The sequence below is a fragment of the Trachymyrmex cornetzi genome, unplaced genomic scaffold, assembly GCF_001594075.2.
Source record: "Trachymyrmex cornetzi isolate Tcor2-1 unplaced genomic scaffold, Tcor1.1 scaffold16, whole genome shotgun sequence".
Lineage (NCBI taxonomy): Eukaryota > Metazoa > Arthropoda > Insecta > Hymenoptera > Formicidae > Trachymyrmex > Trachymyrmex cornetzi.
The window spans coordinates 2141745-2164720 of NW_017296201.1; the positions used below are offsets into that span (position 1 = coordinate 2141745).

At 35.7% G+C, this 22976-nt stretch overlaps 1 protein-coding gene across 1 annotated transcript; it reads left to right on the forward strand.

Moving 5' to 3' along the window:
* The first annotated feature begins 469 nt into the window (after positions 1-469).
* On the forward strand, positions 470-22686 carry LOC108758558 (uncharacterized). The gene is made up of 22 exons (XM_018503560.1): positions 470-553; positions 626-760; positions 946-1038; positions 1122-1286; positions 1699-1830; positions 1907-2067; positions 2288-2392; positions 2475-2530; positions 2614-2779; positions 2864-3266; positions 3772-3980; positions 4218-4359; positions 10655-10687; positions 10816-10964; positions 11055-11224; positions 15786-16029; positions 16400-16658; positions 17111-17371; positions 17991-18221; positions 21447-21774; positions 21979-22247; positions 22309-22686. The coding sequence occupies exons 1-22, from the start codon at positions 475-477 to the stop codon at positions 22350-22352; spliced, it is 3834 nt and encodes a 1277-aa protein (XP_018359062.1). The 5' UTR covers positions 470-474; the 3' UTR covers positions 22353-22686.
* Positions 22687-22976: the final 290 nt, after the last annotated feature.

The window sequence follows — 22976 nt, forward strand, 5'->3', positions numbered from 1 at the left end:
ATTAACTAACGTCAATAAGTCAAAGCACAGTGTGTTTTGTAACTTGATCAGGCTGCATATAGTATCTTGTTTCTTTAATAAATCATGTTAAAATGACATACGTGTCATCGAAGAAGCAAGTTTCCGCGAAGTGAAGACATCTATCTATAATTTTACAAGAGAAACGCAACGAGATAGCAGCGAGAATTTGCGCTGTATAAATTCCCAAGCTTTTCAAAAATAAATATGCAAGAAATAAAGCAAAATTTATTGAACATTCGTGATTTAAGTCTCTTCTTTGATCCGTGTAACGTGACAATAGACTTGTTCAACGAGGCGTAACGTTAGCGACAACTGCTGTATTGACAATACGCTTTTCCATGCAGTGGCTCGTGTTACAATCGCGCTTACATTACACGCTATTATGTCTATAGCTGTATCGGCACAGGTGCACCATCGCAATTGAAATAAGCGAGTACTATCGGTGCTGTCGTCATGCGGCGCGAACACATTTTTATCTGCAGTTTAATGTGGCTTCTTCTCTTCCTGCTTTCCGAAAGACTTTTCGCGAATGGTAAGTTTAATCCCAAATTCTATAAAACTTTATATACTTCGCTTTTTCAAAAATTCTAATCATTTACGACAGGAGAATCAGGAAACGATTATTCGAAAGGATGCGCTCATCTACATTGTGAGAATGGTAGCCGTTGCGTAAAACGAAGATTTTGGTGCAAGGATCCTCCTTGCCCTGGCATGTTGTATTGTTCTAAATCGAGAAGAGGTGAAGTTCGAGAAGATAAACCGCTTTGTCTTGCGTCAGATAGAAATTTGCCTATTTTAGACTTCAATATCTATTACGATTTCTTCTGTATTTCTTTATATCTTTTTTACATTTAATTAATTTAAAATATTTCACGCAGTATTATATATAGTAAGTGTAGATTTTTTAAGTCTGCCTCTTTTTAGAATCCTTGAAGGGACCTCTAACGTGCGATACTGTTCGTTGCAACAGAGGACACGTGTGCATCATCAAAGTTCGGGGATGTCATTGGGGTGGAAGTAATTATCGCGTACTAACGGATTAATTATATTTCTAGAAATGCAGATAATATATAGATCTTTTTTTTTCAAAATTTTCTCAGAGTGTAAGCAACAATTAGCACGCTGCGTATTGGAAAAAGAATATTACGAGGGTGCAGCTTCCTGCGCCGGTTTCGAATGTCCGTCAGGAAAACGTTGCATCTTGCGAGAAATCTTCTGCGTTAGTCCACCGTGCAAACTGATCAAAAGTTGCGAAAATGAAGAAGGTCACATTAAGCAAAAGAATAATTAATTTAATTAATTCTCAATCATACTTTCACGTAATTTTTCATAAACTTTTTAAAATTGTTTAAATATATATCATGTATTTAAAATATGAATTATTAATTACACTAGCTTATGAATTTTGAATAATTTTTAATGCAAAAAAGGAAATAATATTTTTAAGCACGTTTTAGAGCAATGAGTTTGAATCTGCCATCAGAAAAGTTCCACTAGATCGAATATATTCTTGTATATAACTTTGTAAACTAGTGTTATTAATTAATATTAAATGTTAATATTAATTATTAGTAACATTTAATATATATATATTTTTTTAAAGATATATTCGACTTAAATTGCCTTGTTAGAAAATTGTTAAATTTGTATATAATGAAAATAAATCATTGTTTTCAGATGTACAAACTTGGTTCGACCAATGCAAAAGTTTGAACTGCGCCTCGGAATACGAGTGTTTCTTGCGAAGGCCAGAAAACAATTGTCGCAATCCGTTGTGCACACATACGCCTGATTGTACGCTCACCATCGGTTCGTTGATGATAAAATGATAAAACTATGCTCATGCATTTGCAACAATAATGACCCGATATAATTCTTTTCATAGAAGACGAGCTAATCAGTAAATATTGCTACGGTTGGATCTGTCCACGAGCGCAAAAATGTGTAGTGCGAATTGTAGATTCGTGTAAGGGTTTTAATTGTACCATCGAGCGATCGTGTCGTGCATCTTCAGTCTCGTCCACTAAACGCAACGCGAATAACGAGGTATATCTCTTCATTTAAAAAATTATTATAAATTGCACAAGACTCGCTGTTAATTCTAAAGAGCAAATTTTTCAAGAAAATTCGCGAAAAAAAGCAAAGGATGTCATATAATCAAATTAACTTATTTTTATCTTGTATTCCGACGACGACTTTTCCGTCGAAACAAATCCGTGAGTTCACTAAAAATAGACTAGAAAAACTCTGACAGAAACAAATGTAGGTCTCTAAGCAATCTTCAACCAGAAGAACCTTGGTGCAAGCCGAGAGGGAATTGATTCGCCAGGCGCTAGAGAGAAGAACGAATTACCCAACTACAAGCAAAAAGGTGGAGGATTTTCTTATATGAATGAGTTAAAGATTACAAGAAAATTCAGTTCCGAAATTGAAAGACTCGATTATGATTTCAGCCGACTTTACCAGTGACTTCAACGAGGAGACAAAGTATTCACTATACAACTTCTGTGTAAGTTAAGGATTTTCCATTAACACTAATTAGTATTTTAAAGATACAAGGTGATTATTCTGCAAATGCGTTTCTTTATATAGAAAGCAAGGGACAGAAGTTTCGTTGATTCATCAGCAAATTACAGCAACGAGGCCAAATTTAATCACAGAATCATCAACGAATGAACTATATTTGACGTTGCCTTATCCTCGAGTTCAATTGCATCACAATAAACCCTTTCCAATCAACGATGGCAAAGTTTTCCAGGTATTAATAAACCTATACAACACAGATTATTTCAGCAACATTGGAAATGTTATGGAAAGATCACTCCTAAATTCTTTAATTAAGAGTTCAACTTCTCCGGCAACTGTACCCACTGATGGGAAGACTGAGCCAACTATGTCGGGTGATGCAGATAAATTAGAAACTCCAAGAAAGATCTACATAACAACTAACAACGAGTTCCCCCTTCCCATGATGTTAGAGGACATTAACTTCTTTGACCAAGGTTATCCAATCTGGATAAAAAATCTGGATCCATATCGTTCGTGGGAAGTGAAGGACGAAGAGGGATGGAGATACCACGCGCCACAAGAACCGTACAAGATTTTATTGCCGCCGTATGAGCCGGTGATCCTTGTCGAAGATATGGGAAAACGAGGACAATTTCTACCATTCTTCACTGACACATTCTTCACTGACCTTTTTAGAGAAGCGGCTTCAATACCTTTGCCAGAAATAACACCTGCAGGTATTTATGTTAGTTGGAATTGTGTTCTGATCAACGATTAATATCGCAGAAACTTAAGAATTTAGTTCCGAGAAATGTTAAGTGTACAGCCATTGTCACAAAATCCATTAAAATTTATGAGACATAATTTAGAGTTGATTTTTCTTTTACAAAAACCATTTCTAAAGCATAAACCACTTTATGCAATTTTTCACCTCTAGAGTGTTGCGTATTTTTAGAACTGAACTTTAAATTTAAGTTGTATCATAAATCTACTTAAAATTAATTAAAGAATGTAATTTACTAGCTGAGGTTCAGTTCATAAAAGGATCTTTTATAACAGAGATTACTAATTAGTGATTGCCAATTTAAAAATCAATATCTGGATATTTTATATTCTGCATAATTAAGTTATTTAATTTTTTACGATTTAAATTTATTTAAATTATTTAAAAAAATTTTTATTTAAATATATAAGACATTCGCATGTTTTTTTTAATTCGTTGTATAAATGTTACTATTTTAGATATTGGAAATTTGAAGACGGATAATACTTCAACGATTGCAGATGAGACTATTGATTATACAAATATAAGTTCTACAATTGCCAAGATAGAAAATATCAAGACGAATCATACCGATAAATCGCCCAACGATCATAGGAGTTTCCCGATGACGGAAAAAATAAGCACTGCTTCGCTAAATATTCGTAACAAAGAGCTAGATAACTCTGACGTGAGTACGCTTCAAAGGATTATCTTTCAAACGTTTGTACACACGAGGACATAAAGGCTTAGCCATTCGAAATTGCACGCGTATCGAAGAAGGTGTATACATAAGAAGGAATGAGAAGAAGGCATGAGGACTGAAAAGGCATGAAAAGATATATCTAGATATTTATGTCCTCGTGTGTATGTAATTTCAGTGAATTGGTATGGCAATTGTTTATTCCATCATATTCAAACCATACAGGATTACGAGTGGCGACCATGGTATATGATTCATGATTATCTGGAACGGAATGAGCCCCAGTCAAGCCGCGAACAAGGATCCAAACCAAACGTCACTGATGTCGCAATTGATAATCTGTGTAAAAATGATTCTCTAAAGTTATGCTAGATCGCATAATGTTAAAACAAAGTAACAATAAACGTAAGAAAATAAAAATAAGAATAACTGGGTATTAAAATTGTATAAAAAAAAAATATCTCTATTATGTTGCGAAAAAAGATTTAATTTACCTAAAAATAAAATAGGAGAAATCTCGTATACTTTTATGTAATTATAATGTCTGACTTCACTGCAACGTGTCATTGATGTTTACAGATATAGAAATGATACGTTGGTCGACATAGAAACGTCCGCGAGAGGCCAAATTACGGAGAAGAAGAGCCGAGTTTCTGAAATGCGATACGTAGATGGGCGCAATAAAAATATTGCGACATTCAGTCCATCTGCTTCAACGGGGCAAAGTGATTACAGCACTCGGGACGAGAAACTCCACGGTCTCGCAAATTACCCTTATGACACGATATCCGTTCACTACGTTGGCAAATCAAGTCGCGAATACGGAGGATCTTCTCTAAGGTAGCTCTTAAACGTTTCGTTGAACGGGGAAGGAAATACAGGTATCGCGAACGATGTCTCGATATTTTTATCTTATTCTGGATGACCTGTGAAACCGGTTCCAAATTTCGGTTTTGCAGCGTGATATGCTGATCACGTTTCTTCTCGACGAAGACTTATTCGACAACGAACGTCCAGTAATGCTCTCCTACAAGACATCGCCTTATTATATCCGTAACAATAATATGAGAAACCGAACAGTGTACGACGAGTATTCCAGTCACGAGAACTATGACAACATCAGCGGCATCGAAATGACGGGATCGTGATGGGAAACGGTACCTTTCTGATTGAGTGCAAAATTTATGGGCGTTTTTTTATTATCTCCCTGTCGTCGCCTTTCCTTTTCCTTTCCATAGCGTGATTTTAGAAACGAAATCGTTCGTTTGTAAATACTTCCGCGATTATTAGCCCGGGGGTAGAGTAAGCAAATATACAATGGCAGCGAGAAATTGCAGTATTTCGCGTACTTTGCAGAACGGTGTCAGGCAATGTGTCTGCGGAAAATGAATTTATCCCTCACGAATATCATTTCTCTTCGCACTTAGATAATATCATATGAGATAACCAAATGTACTATATTATCCTTAGCTTATCTTTCGACTTTTTTGCAGATTCAATTAGGAATTTCTTTCGGACACAATACGTATTGTATTGGCTAAATTAAACAATTATCTAATTTGATTTACTATGATACTTGTTCCTTAATCATTATTTAATTTGAGATAGTATATTATTATTCTTAGGGCATGATAATTTAATCGACACAAACAATAGTCATAACGATTAATGACGACATTCCGTATCACACAGAATTTCTTCGTCATTAAGAGATCTTCAGCGGAAGCGTCTGCAATAATTTAATTAGTGCCTACCGGTCCCTCCATCGCGAAATTTCTTTGTGATGCTAACTAGTCGCAGAACGTAAATTCCCGAAACTGTTCCTGCGAGTGCGAAGCAGAAGAGAGAAGGTAGGAAAGTGGTGGAAGTTGTCGAATATTAGCACGGCGATGGGGAATGGTACCGGTCTAGTCGGCCGTTGATCGCGGTACCGCGAGCTACGCTTACTCTCTCGTGCGTCTTTTCCGCGCTGTGCTGCGGGCTGCCCCAGTCGAGCAATTATCTTTCGAAGGATACGGGGTGACCATCCTTGAAAGGTGAGTTCTTTGCCTTTTCTTCTCTACTCCGGTCTTGGTGAGACCCACCGGACCTTGAAACCGGTGTAATTTTGGCGAGTCAAGATATGCTGTACTGGAGATGATTTCTGTATCTCTTCACTCGTGACAGCAAAATTAGGACGGTTGATGCGAACCGCAGTTTCCATATTCGTGAAATATAAACATAAACTATTATCAATGAAGTTTTGATAGATTTTTTATTTATTTTTTATTATCATTGAGAGAAAGAAAAAAAGGAAGGAGAAAGGAACAAAAAATTGTTACTTTAAATTAATTAATTTTGATTGTTTTACATAGAACCAGCTTATAAAATGAAATATTATATTAAACTGAGATAAATTTTTCCAAGTAATACTCATTCAAAATTCTAACGACTATATAATTATTTCCGTGCATATGCAAGATATATGAAAATTAGTTAGCGGATTAGTTGATAAGTATCTATTAACTAAAGAAAGAAACGTCATATATAATGTCTCATAAAAATACATGCATTTATAAATACATATATGTATGAGTGTTTGTATATTTACATATCTGACAGGAAAATGAGTGAAAGGCATATCTGAGCCTCGTCTTCTTGTCTCTGATATGTGTTACACGCTTGATGCATTTTTGCAACTAGAAATTGTATCTCTGTACAATATAGTTAATTACTTATTAAATAAACGCAGTGATAAGTATGCAGGATTAATTCGCTATCTGATAATCGTGTACCTTGGTATTAAACGTCATCAGGCGTACCTCTCCCTTTAAACGCATAATCATCACCGTAGCGACATGTACGATGTCCTTGTCGAATATGCATAATTCGTTTTTCAAATCTATCGGTAAGATACGATATCCACTCGCAAGTCCTTGAGAGACATATGCGTGTTTAAAGATCATATCGAGTCAATCACGTGAGAAATGCACGAAACGTGATGATTCTTGTCCGTTTATCAATGTCAAATTAAAGTTATATAAAGTTTTGAGATTATATCATAATCGCCTTGTTTTCTGAAGTGTGATTGTATATAATTATAAAAAAAACTGATAACGGTTTGTCGTAGACACGGTAATTTTTCCACTAAAATCGTAAATCTTAAAATTCATGAAAATTATAAAGCACGTATGACATAATTGTGTTTAATATATTTGCCTATGTCTAAAAGTTTTGCTCGGCTGTGTTCATTAAAAAGCAATTACGCAAATATCCGGCTGTATATAGAAGAGAATAATTTTTAATCGCATTGAATCGCAGTGAAATTTGCCATTATCGAATATCTCGTAATTATATAAATATAAAAATTAAGATTATTCAGAAGAGTCGTACGTTCAGATCTTACGCATAACGCATTGCATAACATTGTAATCAAATAGCTACCACATCGAAGATATCCGTCGGAACTGGATACGTGTATAATAAGGTGAACATAGCAAAATAGATGAAATTGACATGGAAAATTATGCCAGGAAATATGTAACGTGGCGTGTAATATCTACATTTTCACGCTCGAGAATCAAGAAACATACAGTAGTAATTTGCGGGAAATTATACTCTCTTTGTGGCGATTGCGATGTTAACGCCAACGTTAAGCATTTTTAAGTTACATAAATTCCAATTAACACCCTCTCAGGTGCTACGGTCTTCTCGTGCAAACAATCATTACACCGCCAAACTGTGTTCTGTTACGCTATTGATCGTATATGTTACGTGTAACACACATCGGATAACAATGCACGAATAACAATTAGAAAAAATGCAAACCGTCAGTCAACGTTCACGCGAGTCAGGGTAATCTCGTGCGGTCGAGAAATTGAAGCGTGTACAAATCATAAGTATATTCTCGCCTCTATTTCACAGGTAAAAATTTTTAAGAACCCCTTGAAGATAATAAATACATACGATTTCGTCTATATTTCGCAGGTAAACATTTTTTAAAACCTCTTGAAAATACATTTAAATAGTATTTATGGCTTAATTATACCCAGGTCATCAACGTAAGAAATGAGGTGCGATGGGAATTCTCTAGGGAGAGGAAAGACTTGTTTCGTTATCGTATACATTAAATTTACATATTGCGATAATTTACGTAAAATGGGAAGCGAGATGCGTTCTTCAGAATTGCTAGGATTATGAGTAAGCAATTTCTCAATGGTCCGTTGATGCCTAGATGCACGCACGTAAGATAATGGGAAAAAATGAGCAAAATTATACTTCCATTACTCTAAACGATTGAAAATTACTTTGTTTATTCGTGATTTTCCATTTCGAGCGAAAGATATCCAGCGGACATGGACGACGCACTAATTAATCAGGAAGCGTATTAACGTCGAGTATGTAAAATAAATAATAAGTACAATCTAATAATTAAACAGGAATATATGAAGCGTTCCATTTTAAAAGTGATATAAATATAGCGAAACAAAAATATATCACTTGATTTTATTTTACAATTTATATCCTGTGATAAAATTCACAAATTAAATATTATAAAATTTATTTTAAATAAATGGAATAAAATTAGGTTGCGTTTTGTTTAAATCATTTGATACAAATCTAGTACGTGATTCAGAAATATTATTAATTGTTATATACTATAATTTGTAAAAATCATCATTTCCGACATTTTTAAAATTCTAATTTCACTGAATCATTATTATTGTAATACTATTACCTCTGATAGAATAGACAAATAAGACTCATTTCCTACTTTGACTGTCGAGTTTTGTTTATTACATTCAGCTTCAGGTACATTATGGTACTTTAGTACGTAATTGCAGGAGCCCGAATTCGCCTGCAGCTATACGTCCCTCGAGCGTATATATACGCTCCTTCGCAAAGCCTCAACACCGTTACGTTCACTGACCGAGAACCGCGCACTGTCTCGCCGTCGATTACGAAAGTCATGCTATTTTACAGCTTCTCCTTCTGTTTTCTTACCTCCTCACCGTGTTGTGTCAGGTACATCCGTGCGATACAACCTGTCGGATGTAATTTCGTTAATAAAAGCCGTCCCTTATTAAAGATCTATCCCTCATCTCGTTAAAAATCCATTGAACTGATATCAGATTTTAGACGCAGAATTCACTAATCTGTCAATAAAAAAAAATTAGCTTTATCTTTCTCCTTAATAAATTCGAAAATTTGTGGAAATTCTCTGAATATCTAGAAATTAGAAAAAATAATCCACGTATCTTTAAAATATAATAAATATTATTTATAAAAAAAATCATTACTATATCGACCTTGGCATCTAAATCTTTCCCATACAACACACTTTATTCGCAGGACATCTTAAGAACATCCTTAGGACAAAAAACGTCTCCTGGATGCGTTTAGGATGTCTCTCGGAGGTCTGTGCTGTATAGGTTTCCTTTTCAATGAAGAGAAGTCGTACCGCGCGGCGTGTTGCTCTCTTTGTTTCTCCACACCTCTCGTGCTTTCTCACCGAAAATTTAAGCGTCGCGTGAATGCAATCCCTACATACAATCGTTACGCTTCACTCGCGGGTTCGCGGTAGAAATTCGGCGCGTTACGCCTCGCGCGATTATGTATCCGACTGTGAGAAATGTCGGAAGAGGAAACACGCGGTGTAAAAAAAAAGTTTCACCGCGCTGTATACACGTACGCGCGCATACAAGGTAGGCGCGCATTCCGAGAGAGACGCAATGCAAGAGAATTGCATTGTAGAAAGCACGTGCGACGCGTCTCCCGCAAAGAGGGATCGCCTCTCAATCGCTGGTCGAACGGAGCTGAATGAATTTACAGCCGGACACAACTCTATTACGGGGCTGTTACACGTTCGACGGTGACGACGACGGCGACGTCGGTATGCGCACTCTCACTCTCGTTCGGGCTTTTGTTCTCCGCGGAACGGAGCTCGGCTTCATGGTCCGCCGACGATGCAGTGGATCGAAGATAAACGCGCTCTCGGCGGATTGCATCGGTGCATGACTGGTTTAAGGGATATTGCTTATTGTTAGATGCTTCGGCTCCTTTGTCGAATGAAAATATTACTTTCGCAGATCACACGCTTTACCTCTCAACCGGGCAATTAAGAGCAGGTTTGCGCTCTGTGTTTCAACACCCTACATTAACATGGAGTGTTCATGTATTGTTTACGTTGACTTTACACGAATTGTTTTCATGTAGGCAATATAAAATATGTAAATTATCATAAACGGGATAATACAATACAGAAAGAAATAATTAAGTTCTATAATTATTAATATCTGACTTTTATATTAATAAATAAAGATATACAAGCGCGAGAAGAGCAGTTTAACACTAAACTTCTATATCGCTTTTATATTTTTATTTATTAATGTAAAAGTCAGATATATTATAGCAATGAAAAACTTATTTATTTATGTATTGTATTATTTTTATTATTATGTATAATCAGTACAACGACAAAGAAGATACTCTTCAGTGATCCATAGATTGTTTACACATCAAACATAGTTTACGTAGTTAATATTCTATGACATAGTTTACATAGTTAATATTCTCGTAGATACAGATTATTATATTTCACTTGTAATCCTGATTAATGCTATTAATATCGCAGTCGTGATTATTGAGAAATAATCAATTTAATCTGCATAATCATGTTACAGCAAAACGTGATGACAGTTACCGTTATCTTCGAGGTACAAGAAGATATATGATTATCGCATAATTTACGTAATCACAGTAATACGCGTAAATTAAATGGTCATGCATTTCTGCGGTTAGTTATTGTAGTTGTTCGTGCGGCGTTGGAGAAACGTTCTCAAATAAAATACGTTCTCCTTGGAATTAACGCGCGACGATTTGATAAAGTCCTTTCCCTGCCGATACCGACGTACGTTATTTACTATCGACATAAAAGAACCGAGAACGAGCTCAGTTTCAATCAGATCCGCCAAAGTAAATTGTTATCTTACGGTGAGCCTTTCGGTGTTGCAGCACCGATAAAGCCTATTTACGTCGAGTCACTACGTGATTGATGAAACACCAATAATGTTTCTGTTCCAGATGAGTTGCAATTGTCCGTTGACTACGTCCGCAGGGCCCACTTTGGCTTCGACATGCGGTGGCTCGTCCTTCATGCTCTTCATGGGGCTGCTCGAAGTCTTCTTGCGTAGTCAATGCGACCTCGAGGACCCGTGTAATAGACCTGCGCCACCGAGCAGCGTCAATACGAGGTAAATTTCATACAAAAACCATTCTGGACGAGATGATTGCCAAATATATGGGTCATGGGTAACCGAAAAAGAGATCCTAATCGACCTCGCCTTCGATGATTTCTTTCGACGGATTGCGCGATAACGGTAATCAACTTGCCGAGAATTCTTATCTACGCGTATAGATGAGTACATGATGTGTGTACATCTCTCGGTCATTCGTACGACAATCAAGTGTACGTTAATGACGTAAAATGACATCGTTGAAGGAAAATGAAAAGCATTTTAACGTTCGATTGTTACATTAACTAGACACACAATGTTCGGTGTTTATATATTTTATTTTTACACCTTTAATTTTAATTTACTTAATAGTCGTTATTATCGTGTTGACTAATTTTTATCATGTGGACAATTTTTTACTGTTAGGGCAAAAACACGATAGACAAAGTGTCGGCCGACTATTGTGTCATTGATGGAAAGTCCATGACAATGTATGTAACCATTGCATGCACACAATTCACTTTTAATTGTTTTCCATAAACGACACAGTCCGCCGACGTCTGTTCTTTATCGATAAACTCTCTGAACTGTTTCTTCCACTTCAACTCATTGCACCGTTGTGCACTAGTTTAGAGAGTTCTTCGATAAAGAACGGGCCTTTTGTTATGTGCTCTTGGCCTTATTAATGATCTATTTCAATTGTTTCTGTATAAATTGCTTTAGCTATTAAGTCTAGAGCACACAAAAAAAGCAGTAAGCGAATTGGCTAATCACAGTAAAGCTCGTAAAGCCATAACGTAAGCAAATCAAACATATCGATTTTCTTACTGCTTACGTTTTGCTACTTAAGTCTTTTGGTGTGCCATTATCTTTATTATCTATCGATTCTGAATGGAAATTATGTTCGCTATGGCTACGTTTACTTTAGCAACTCAATAGCGCTCTAATTAGCAGCATTTTAGCTTGTTCTTTATTAAATATTAAAAAAGAGCAAATTATACAAGCGTTGTGAACACCAAACGAACATAGCCTATATATTAGATGTTAAGAATTCCATATTTGTGATAACTTCTTATGATAGAAATTTTCTGCCTTACAGTCATGTATATCTTTGTGTATTATTTGTGAATATCTTCGTTATTATTACTTTTATTACTAAATTAATTTGCTTATTAAAATATTACTGCGTCCTAATTAACTACGCGTCAATTCGCATTTGCCGTCTTTATTCTTTAAAACTTTTGAAGTGAATTCTCACTAAGAGTGAAATCTCATTGTTCTTTTTTTTTTTGCACACTGAAAAGTGTGCCGTTCTTTTCAAGACATTCAATTTTCACTTTTTAGAGTGAGATTCCATTAAAAATTTTAGAGTGCACATTAATTCCTGTCAAATATGGCAAGTTCTATTTTACATAAAAAATAAAGATTAAGAGGTCGGAAATGAGGAACGGCATATCTCCCGAGAGTTCATGAATGTCGAAAACACACACATTCATAAATCTCATGTTCGCTGAGTCACAAATGTCCGTCGGATTGTCAATTTGTCCAACTATCGCGGTTATCAGCAATTACTCGGATAGCGAGAGCGCGAGCTTAGGAAACTCGCAAACACGATTTCCTTGTTTTCGTATCATTTGATCGTCCGATCGAGGTCGGGAGATACGGTCGCGAGGATGAATCTACCACCATCCCGAGTGGTTTCCTTATCTCGCGACCGCATTGTGCGCGCGCTGAATGTAATAACACGTCGCACTTTTTTTTTCTTTCCCGCATGGGATCTTTTGGCACTTATCGATGAGAGAGATTTCTTCCGCTAAGAAGAAGAGAGCATCGCATCCGCGGGAAGTGTTCCGCGACGAATCCTAAATACGGATATACGATTGTGTCGCGGGCACACGTTACTCACGTAATACCACAGAAGTACTACCGGCGCTTTTCTCGATTCTCTCTTTCTTTCTCGGAAAAACACGAGCATCCACGCACACCTCCATCCGCGAGATCGTTGTTACGCGCGTACGTAATATCGCGGGCCATTGTTCCGATGCATCTCTTCGTTGCGTCACATCTGGTCGCCTCATCGACGCGCACTTGCGCTGCACGCACCGACGCGCGAAAGGAGCAGAGAGCTCTTTTATACCCGGCAAAGAATTACCTACGAAAGAGATGTGTCGAACCATACACAGAAAAATATCATTTATTTCCTAAGAAAAGATTACTCAATTTATTTTCTTTCTTTTAAGTAACGGTTATCTTTATCGAAGAATATTTTCTTGATAATAATCTATAAAAAAATATACTTAGAAAAACTCATTATTATGTACTCAAAACAAGAATTTATTTTCTTTCGAAGAATATTAGAAAATTGATCGAAGAAACGAACTTTTTCATAATAAGCAAATCGAATTTGTTTTCATTTAATAAACTTGATTGAAATATTAAACTCTTACTAGGATTCAGAATATATTTTGAATAAATTTAATGCTTCTGATGAACTTATGATAGATTTGCGGATATATAAGCTTTTGAGATACACTTGAAATAAGTAAGTATTACTTGCGTATTTTTCTGTGTGCACGTAAAAAAAGAGCATATAAAAATAAGTTTGTATAAAACGCGCGAGACAAAATTTATTTTAATTTATTTGATTTTTAAGTGAATAAATAAATCTTTGATTTATTTATTTGGTCCTCGAATATATCATGTTCCACAGAATCTTTTACGATGCGATTGATATTCAAATGTAAGCGTAAAAGAACCTTGATTACGAAACAGTATTTTGTCGTTTCATATACTTTTGTCTTACCTTATCATGCGCGAAGGACACAAAGTGATCTGCGAAACCGCGACCGTCAAAAAAAAAGGAAAAGAATGCAGAGTGTGCAGTGAAGTTATTATGTGTCATACAAGAACCTGTTTAACGAAGATGAAAACAGGTTTGATAGTGCTTGTACTTATCTTGACCTGCCGTTACATAGCCACTGGCACTTAGATAATCTAAGTTATTTGACATATTCATTCCAGTAAATTTACATAAGTATGAAACATTGTGTATATGCATTTCCACAGGAAATTGGTGATTTCTAAATGTTGGATTTTGACAGAGTGATAACAACGTAATAACGATATATAAGACGAACTGATGTAAGAAGTAATGCATTTGCATCACATATCTTATGATACGCTCAATGTTCGCACACTGAAGATGACATTAATAAAATAAATTAAATTAAATTAATTAAGATATGTAAGACGTAAGAGATCCATATCTCTCGTGAGAAACGTAATGAATTTGCTAATTAAAAAGCGTCAATTTTTAAAAATATGTTGATACTTTCTATTAATTACTATTGTTAACTACTTACATTTTTTTATGTTTTATTTTTAAGACCTTTATCTTACAATAAGTTTATTTTCTATAATTGAATCATCACACTTTTGAAACTTAAAGTGAATAAATAGGTATTTGATATTTGGCGACAGCGAGACAGAAAGTTCTGGTGCAGTCTAATGTAAAAAAATAAAAAAAACAGACCTAATGTTCACGATCTAAAAAGCACGTATCCCTCGGCAATTTTATGGGGAAATTGGTTCCGGATTAATCGAAGACAGAATTGAGAGGAAGATGATCGGGGAGATTCTTATAGTATTTTATTTTATGTGTACGCCGTTCTATCAAGTCTTGCGCGTAAAAGTATGTCATTGTCCCTCGTAGCGTATAAATACGGATACAGGCACGCCGTGGCATTCAGCTGAGAGCATATACCACGGACACTTACGATCGTCCCGAGCAACCTCCTGAGAAACCCGCCTTTCGCCCGATGTCGGTATGGAGGCATAGCTAGAAGGGAAAGGGTGCACCGTCCCCAATACAGGGGCCTGGTGCGGCGCAAAATCGATCGAATTTGCCAACATTCATGATGTAACAATCATTAGTTCACTAGGCAAATTAAGAATCGAAAATTTAATAAAGTTTAATTACATCCAAGAACGAGGCTTATTAAGTTATTAATTATGCAACGATAATTATCGATTTAATTATCCAATTAAAGGAAGAAGAAAACTTATCATGAGAGAACAAATAATTCAGTTTAACAGTGAGTTTAATTTCTTACTTTTTCCCGTAATAATTTCTCTTCATCGTCTCTCTAACCCAGTTTCCGATTCGTAAAAAGTAAGGAGATCACTTAATAATACGACTTTGCTGATTAACGTTCTTTTTGTAAATGAGTATACGTCGTAAATTGTTGGAAACCGAGCAATCGTCCGCACCAACACATTCTCGCTTTCGAAACGTTATTTTTCAAATTAAGGAGAAGGATCGAAATTTCAGTCAAAAGAATTTGCGTAAGCTAAGAGTTTTCATGCTATTTCGTCGCGCTTCATCTATCACAAGATCAATGACCTGAGCTCGATAATTAAGCGCAAAGGCTGAGTAACGAGATAAATATGCATATACCTTGTCGATACCAGAGAAAACCGGACAAGATTTATGAAATTTTTGTAACGTAACTGTTTCCAAATATATGTAGGTTTAATATTAGGATTCGATGTCAACGCGATGACGTCTCTCCTTCTGTAGGTACGATTTCGTAGTGATTGGAGGCGGTAGCGCTGGGGCGACCGTCGCGGCCAGATTGTCGGAAGAGCCGAGATTTTCCGTATTGCTGTTGGAAGCTGGCTTGGACGAGCCAACGGGCACCCAGATACCTTCCTTCTTCTTCAACTTCATCGGCAGCGACATCGACTGGCAGTACATCACAGAGAGCGAGGACGAAGCTTGCTTGAACAAGGAACACAAAAAATGTTACTGGCCTAGAGGAAAAGTATGTAGAATTAGATGAAAGAAAGAAACAGGAAGAAGAAGAAACCTCGATATTAATTCTTCCAACCTCCTATCAATTCTTCTAATTGTTTTTCAATTAAATTCCTGATTGAAATTATATCACATGATTAAAAGTTGTATAGATACATAATGTTTTTACTTTTAAAAGTCTTAAGTATTTTTTGTAATTACAGAAAATAACAAAATTAATGAATTTTCAAAATCGAATTAATGTTAAAATAAATTCTACAATTTACAGTTTTATAGTTTTAATTAAAAATTAGAGGATATTTCTTTGTCAGAGATATTTGTTAAGAAGTATCTATATGAAACTGCAGTATGAAACTGTAGATAACAACGTAAATCCGTAGGTCCTCGGAGGTACGAGCGTTATGAACGGGATGATGTATATGAGAGGCTCGCGCAAGGATTACGACGACTGGGCCAAGCTCGGCAACGTCGGATGGTCCTATCGCGACGTCCTACCGTTTTTTATACGGAGCGAGGATAATCAGCAAGTGAACAGCATGGATTACGGCTATCATGGGGTCGGCGGGCCACTCACGGTCATGCAGTTTCCTTACCATCCTCCATTAAGTACCTCTCTCTTGGAAGCTGGAAAAGAATTAGGTACGTATAGTTACGAGGTTTGAGCGACTACACAATCTTTACCTCTAAATTTATCAGGATTAATCAAAGAAATCCAAGATGAATTGCTTTTGTCTCTCACCTTTTCCTTTCTATTTCCGCTCAATTTTTAGTTCTCGTATTGTCTACTCACCGTTTGTCTTTGTTATCCTTTAATCTCAATGCATTATTGAATTCTTAAACGGCGTCTACAATGAGATTTTAGTGCGTAAAATTTAACCTTTAAGCCTTAAGCCGTAAGAAATTAATCAATAGTCGATTATTCTCCTCACATTCGACTGTGATTGATCTCAATTTTTTACGGTTTAAGACTTAAAGCCTTATTAAATTTGACGCAATTAATTTTATTATAGACGCCACTTTAGAGGACTTACTCTACAATTTCTTATAAACGCATTTATTTATTTATTTATCTATCTATCTATTTGTATCAGGATATGATACGGTTGATCTGAACGGACGAACCCACACCGGGTTCGCCATAGCGCAGACCACATCCAGGAATGGTTCACGTCTTTCCACGGCGCGCGCCTTCCTGCGTCCCGCTCGGAACCGCCCGAATCTCCACATAATGCTAAACTCGACGGCGACGAGGATCCTCTTCGACGAGAATAACAGGGCGGTCGGTGTCGAGTTCCTTCACGACGGAATGATGAAACACGTGTCGGTGGCGAAGGAGGTGATCGTGAGCGGAGGTAATTCTACCGATTAATTGGGATAACGAACGCTTCGTCGGCTAACATTCGTGTGTAATTTAAACCGGTGCAAGTCAGACAAATCTCTATGGACTTCTCGAGGGCTCGGATATATCGACGATTCTGTCTTATCTTTGACACCGAAGAAGAAGCCTCTGAAGAGGTGCAACTACATTCCTATTCATGTCAAGAATGTCGCGTATACAGAAATCTGTGTTTAGAAACCACACGATCTGCACACATATATAGAGAATCAGTCTCAGTTACTCATCCTTCCGCAAATTCTCTCGAGGGATAGTAATCGATTTCTCTCGAACACGGATTGCGCATCTTACAACGTCTTTGGGACTAGACTTCGCAGTGATATTGAAACGATAGAAGACAAATACGCGCCGATAAATTCTTTATCTTTAAATACTCTACAATAGATAATAAAATTAAATTTACAGTGGATGAAGAAATCATTTTTTTATTTTTAAATCTTTATATTTTATAAATATTTAATAAATGAATAAATTTGCATTACCTTTCACGATATTATCCACTGGCAAAATCTGTAGGATTTAGCGTTACTATCTTGCATACAAATTCTCACAATGAAATCATCACGTTTGTTCAGGTGCCGTTAATTCGCCGCAAATCCTCTTAAATAGCGGCATAGGACCTCGGGATGAACTTAATACAGTGGGAGTGCCGGTTGTTCGTGATCTCCCGGGTGTCGGCAAAAATCTTCACAATCATGTTGCCTACGCGTTAACCTTCACCATCAACGATACCGATACTACTCCTCTCAATTGGGCGACCGCTATGGAATATTTGCTCTTCAGGGATGGCCTGATGTCTGGAACAGGTAAGATAGATTGCAATGAACAATCTAAAGAATCTTCCTAGATAATAAACAAAATTTTAAAATATGCATGAATATATATAAAAAATATTTAGAGTTATGTAATAACAAATAAAAGTCAAGAAAAGAAAAGAACTGTTAAAAATAAAAATTAGGAAAATAATAAACTGTTTAACACTATTAAAAAAATTTATTATATATGTAAAATTAAAACAAAGTAATATAAATATACGTCGAGTATGCAACAAGATATAACGGATATGTAATTACGTTTTTTCATTAAATTACTCGCTGCAATTTTGTGTTTTATATTTTATTAAATTTTGATCAATTATTGATTTGTTTATCATATTTTCAAAAAATTATTTAATCAATAACGTAAGTTAAAAAATTTAATTTCTTGAAACATAAATAAAGTTTAGCATGGCTCTCGGTGAAAAATCGAAGAAGCCGCAACTTCGATCCTATCTGTATTTTCACTCCACAAGTATAAGCCATCATTGTCCCGGGTTATTACATTAGAATTCGAAACCTGAGATCGACTCCCTAGGGTTGCAATTTCATTGATCGGGGCAACGCGGTCGGGTTAAAGTACTAGTCCGCTTCTCCTTCCTGTTTACCATGTCGAAGGATGTTGCATCTCGGAGCGTTAATTCACGGGCTTCGTGCCACGAGCAGTGAAAGTGTATTATTGCACAATGGTCACGTTCGTGGTTCTATCGACCCGCGATTACGTGACTTATCCCGACCGACAGATCTATTTACCGTCATCCGAATTGCCGACTTGAAGCCGATCGTCGCCTCGTGCAGTACTCGTGACTCTCTTCTTATGATTTGTCAATGCGAATTATCTGATCCTCGTACCGTGCCATTATTTCACATACACTCTATACATCATTATGTTCGAATATTATTTCTCAAGCTTTCTATGACCCGAAAAAAAACCTAACAACGAGACTGAGAAATACAATGATAAAAAACGAAATGCATAGAGATATTGATATAACATTAAAAATTAATAATTTAACGATGTATGAAATACGTAATATCTGACGTAACTTTTAGACATGTCAACAGTTAATAACGTCTTTCATTGCAATATTGTTAATTTAAGTGCGATAATTTATGAGAACATTAGTGATCATACTTAAGGTTGATCATCAATTTAATATTTACATTAATTCTTTCTCATAAATTAATATTAACAACTTATCCGCTTTGAGTGATCATCATCTACCTTCCTACAAATTACATTTGCATTTCCATTACATTATAGGCTTAATTACTACGCGTGTAAGTAGCGATTAAAAGAGATTGTATACAGGATTTTTCATAACAAGTAGGCACAACTTCAGAAATGAATTCAGGATAATAAAAATAACATAAACAAATTTATATAAATATATGTATTATCTGATCTTGTTTCCGAAAGTTACAGATGTTTCGTGCTTCATTAATTTTCATTACAAACTGAGTTAGCATAACATCTTGATACATTTCTGTTTAATAGTAAACATCTTAATTTAAATTGATAGTAAACATTTGAATAGAATCAGCTAAATCAACACAGTTTATAATGAAAATGAGTGAAACATGAAAACGTAATTTGGAAAAGAAGATGGACAGAATAAATGTTTATATGAACTTTTCGTGTCCTGAATTAATTTCTAAAGTTATGCTCACATATTATTACAAACGCTCTATGTATGATTAATCATTGTCAGGACTGGACAAAATACATCATCAAAATATTTGAAATATAAAATACAAAATACTATCAATCTTAGTATTTGAATTACAATATAAAAATATTTTTTATCTTTCGATTTGAAATATAAAATACGAAATGAAAGTATTTCCAAATTTTTTTAAATATAATAAATACATTTTTTTGAAATACAAAATACTTTTTTAGTCTTTTAATTATGATAATATATATCATTAAATTCCTTAACGAAGCCAAGCCCTCGACATTGCGCGGGAATTCTATTTCACTTACGTTAGAGTTTCCAGAAGAGGCAGTAACTCTTATTTCTTGATAACACACGTTCTTTAACGTGTACTTTAGACAGGGCTGGGCAAAATACATTATTACAGTATTTGAATTACAAAATATAAAATACTTTTATGTACTCTCCTTTGAAACACAAAACTCAAAATACAAATTGTATTTCAAATATTCTATTTCAAATACAAATATATAAAATATGTCCAACTCTAACTATAATGAGGTACAAACATTTGTGTTTATTGTGCAATTAATAAAAAAAAGAATGAAAGACAGTACGCACGAAAAAGTTTATTCGAGGTCGTCACGTATTTTATCTTTTGTGCGATTATCTAATTAATACATTTAATTATATAAACAACTCTGATTGGCCGGCATATCTACTTTACATTCCGCTCGTATATCCCTGAGTCTTTATTAAAGGTAGGAGAGTAACCGTTGAAAATGATGCGAGCGCATAACTTCGCGTCGGGAATTCACCGAGTAAATTGCTCGGGAATTTATGTAGATACGTACTCCGTCGCGTGTGTTATATCCGTAACGTATCCCTTTCACGAGACTAACTCGATCATAACCCATAGCGCTTTTTAAGGTATCCAGCACGATCGGTAGCCTCGAGCTGTGCTAGTTTTTAACAAGCCTCACCTCCGAGGCTGAACTCCTTCACGTCTGAGAATCGCGTCTCTCGCCTCCTCGCACGAACGCCCGCGGCGCGGCTAGACGTTATAATGGAGCACAGTTCTCGCTAAATGCAGCTCGCAAAATCGCTTCTCTTGACATCAGCTACGCGAATCAGTTATGCGATTCGGAGCTCAATTAAATTACATAAGGATAATGAACGCGATCCGGATACATTAAGTGTGTCGCAAAAACGTCGATTGCATCTATGCTCGAAATACTGATGTGAGTCAGATTAATAATTGAATTTTTTATTTATTAATCAATGATATACTGACATTGAAAGTTACAGATTTATGGATAAAATATTACTACGGATTGATTCTCTCTCTCTCTCTCTCTTTCTCTCTCTTCAATTATTGTAAAATAAATATTTGGTTGTAAAAATATATTTTTTTAATGATATGGAAACCTTAACAATAATTGTTACCGTTGTATACACATGCAAAATTATTTCATTACAATTATATTACATTAATAACATTATTAGATTTTTTGAAAACAGAACAGAACGAGATTCATTTAGCATTGCATTGATCTAGGAATATCCGAAGTGACAGCAATGATAAACACTAAGTACGCGAATCCGAAAGAAGATCATCCCGATGTGCAGCTAATCTTCGGCGGTTATCTGGCCGATTGCGCGGAGACTGGTATGGTGGGCGAAAAGAAGGGTGCGAACCGCAGCATCTACGTCATCCCGACTATCTTGCATCCGAAAAGTCGCGGTTATCTACGCTTACGAAACAACGATCCTCTCTCGAAGCCGCTGATCTACCCCAAATACTTGACTCATCCCGACGATTCAGCAGCTCTCGTGGAAGCCGTTAAGTTCAGTATCCGATTAACGGAGACTCAGGCTCTCAAAAGGTATTAACTTTCAATGTTTAGTGATTTTTTCATGAATGTAAATAAATGCTGACGTGTTTTCTTATTTTTCTTATTTTAACACAGATCACTAGTTTCTTATATCATAGATCTCACTTTTATCATAAACAAAAATAATTAAAAAATCGTAGATTAGTCTCAGGTATCTTGAGTTATTTTCGCGGATTCTACGAAAATCACTTATAGGTATGGTTTCGAGCTGGACCGAACTCCCGTGAAGAATTGCGAGAACCTCAAGTTCGGTTGCGATGCTTACTGGGAATGTGCAATTCGTCATGACACTGCACCCGAGAATCATCAGGCGGGATCCTGCAAAATGGGACCGCCAGACGATCCAATGGCCGTGGTTGACAATCAATTGCGAGTCAGAGGAGTGCGAGGTGTAAGAGTGGCCGACACAAGCGTCATGCCAAGGGTCACATCCGGCAATACGAATGCGCCAGCGATTATGATCGGTATGTAAATCTTTTTATCTTTCTCTTTTTCTTTTTATAACTGTATATGTACATATTGCAGGTGAAAGAGCGGCAGATTTCATTAAGAAGACCTGGATCGGTTGATTCGACACTGTTAATCAAACGATTCAATATTGCACTGTCGTACTATTATTTCATTAAAGACATTGTGTTTCTCACACAGATAAATAAGTGAAAGGAAGAAATATAGAAAACGTACAATATTTATATAAAAAAGTATAAGTACATATATGTATAGTTATTACTAGATATTTTGAAGATAAATAATGTAAAAATTAAGTGGAATACTCGCATACACGTGCGCGCACATATATACGTATACTATTTTGGGGATTATTGTGTTACTTCGAATCTCCTACCGTACAAGATAAGAAATAGACATTTTACGTAATACAGGTTCGTATCCTTTTTTTATAGAATTGGTTATCAATTAATTAGTTTAATTTAGAAATATAATGTGAAATTCCATTAAAAAATGTGTATTTGTTTATATATAATTAACATATATATACATATATAACTAATCTGAAGGACTATCAAAATTAACAACATTTTATAACTTTACTGAAAAATTAGGTTACATTTTTTCCTAATTATATGACAATTCAGAATTTACTTTATATATATTTGATGTATCGATATGTTTAAGTTCGTTTCATAATAATAATTTTCCGGCAAATTTATACTTTTTAAATTAGTGAGCAAATC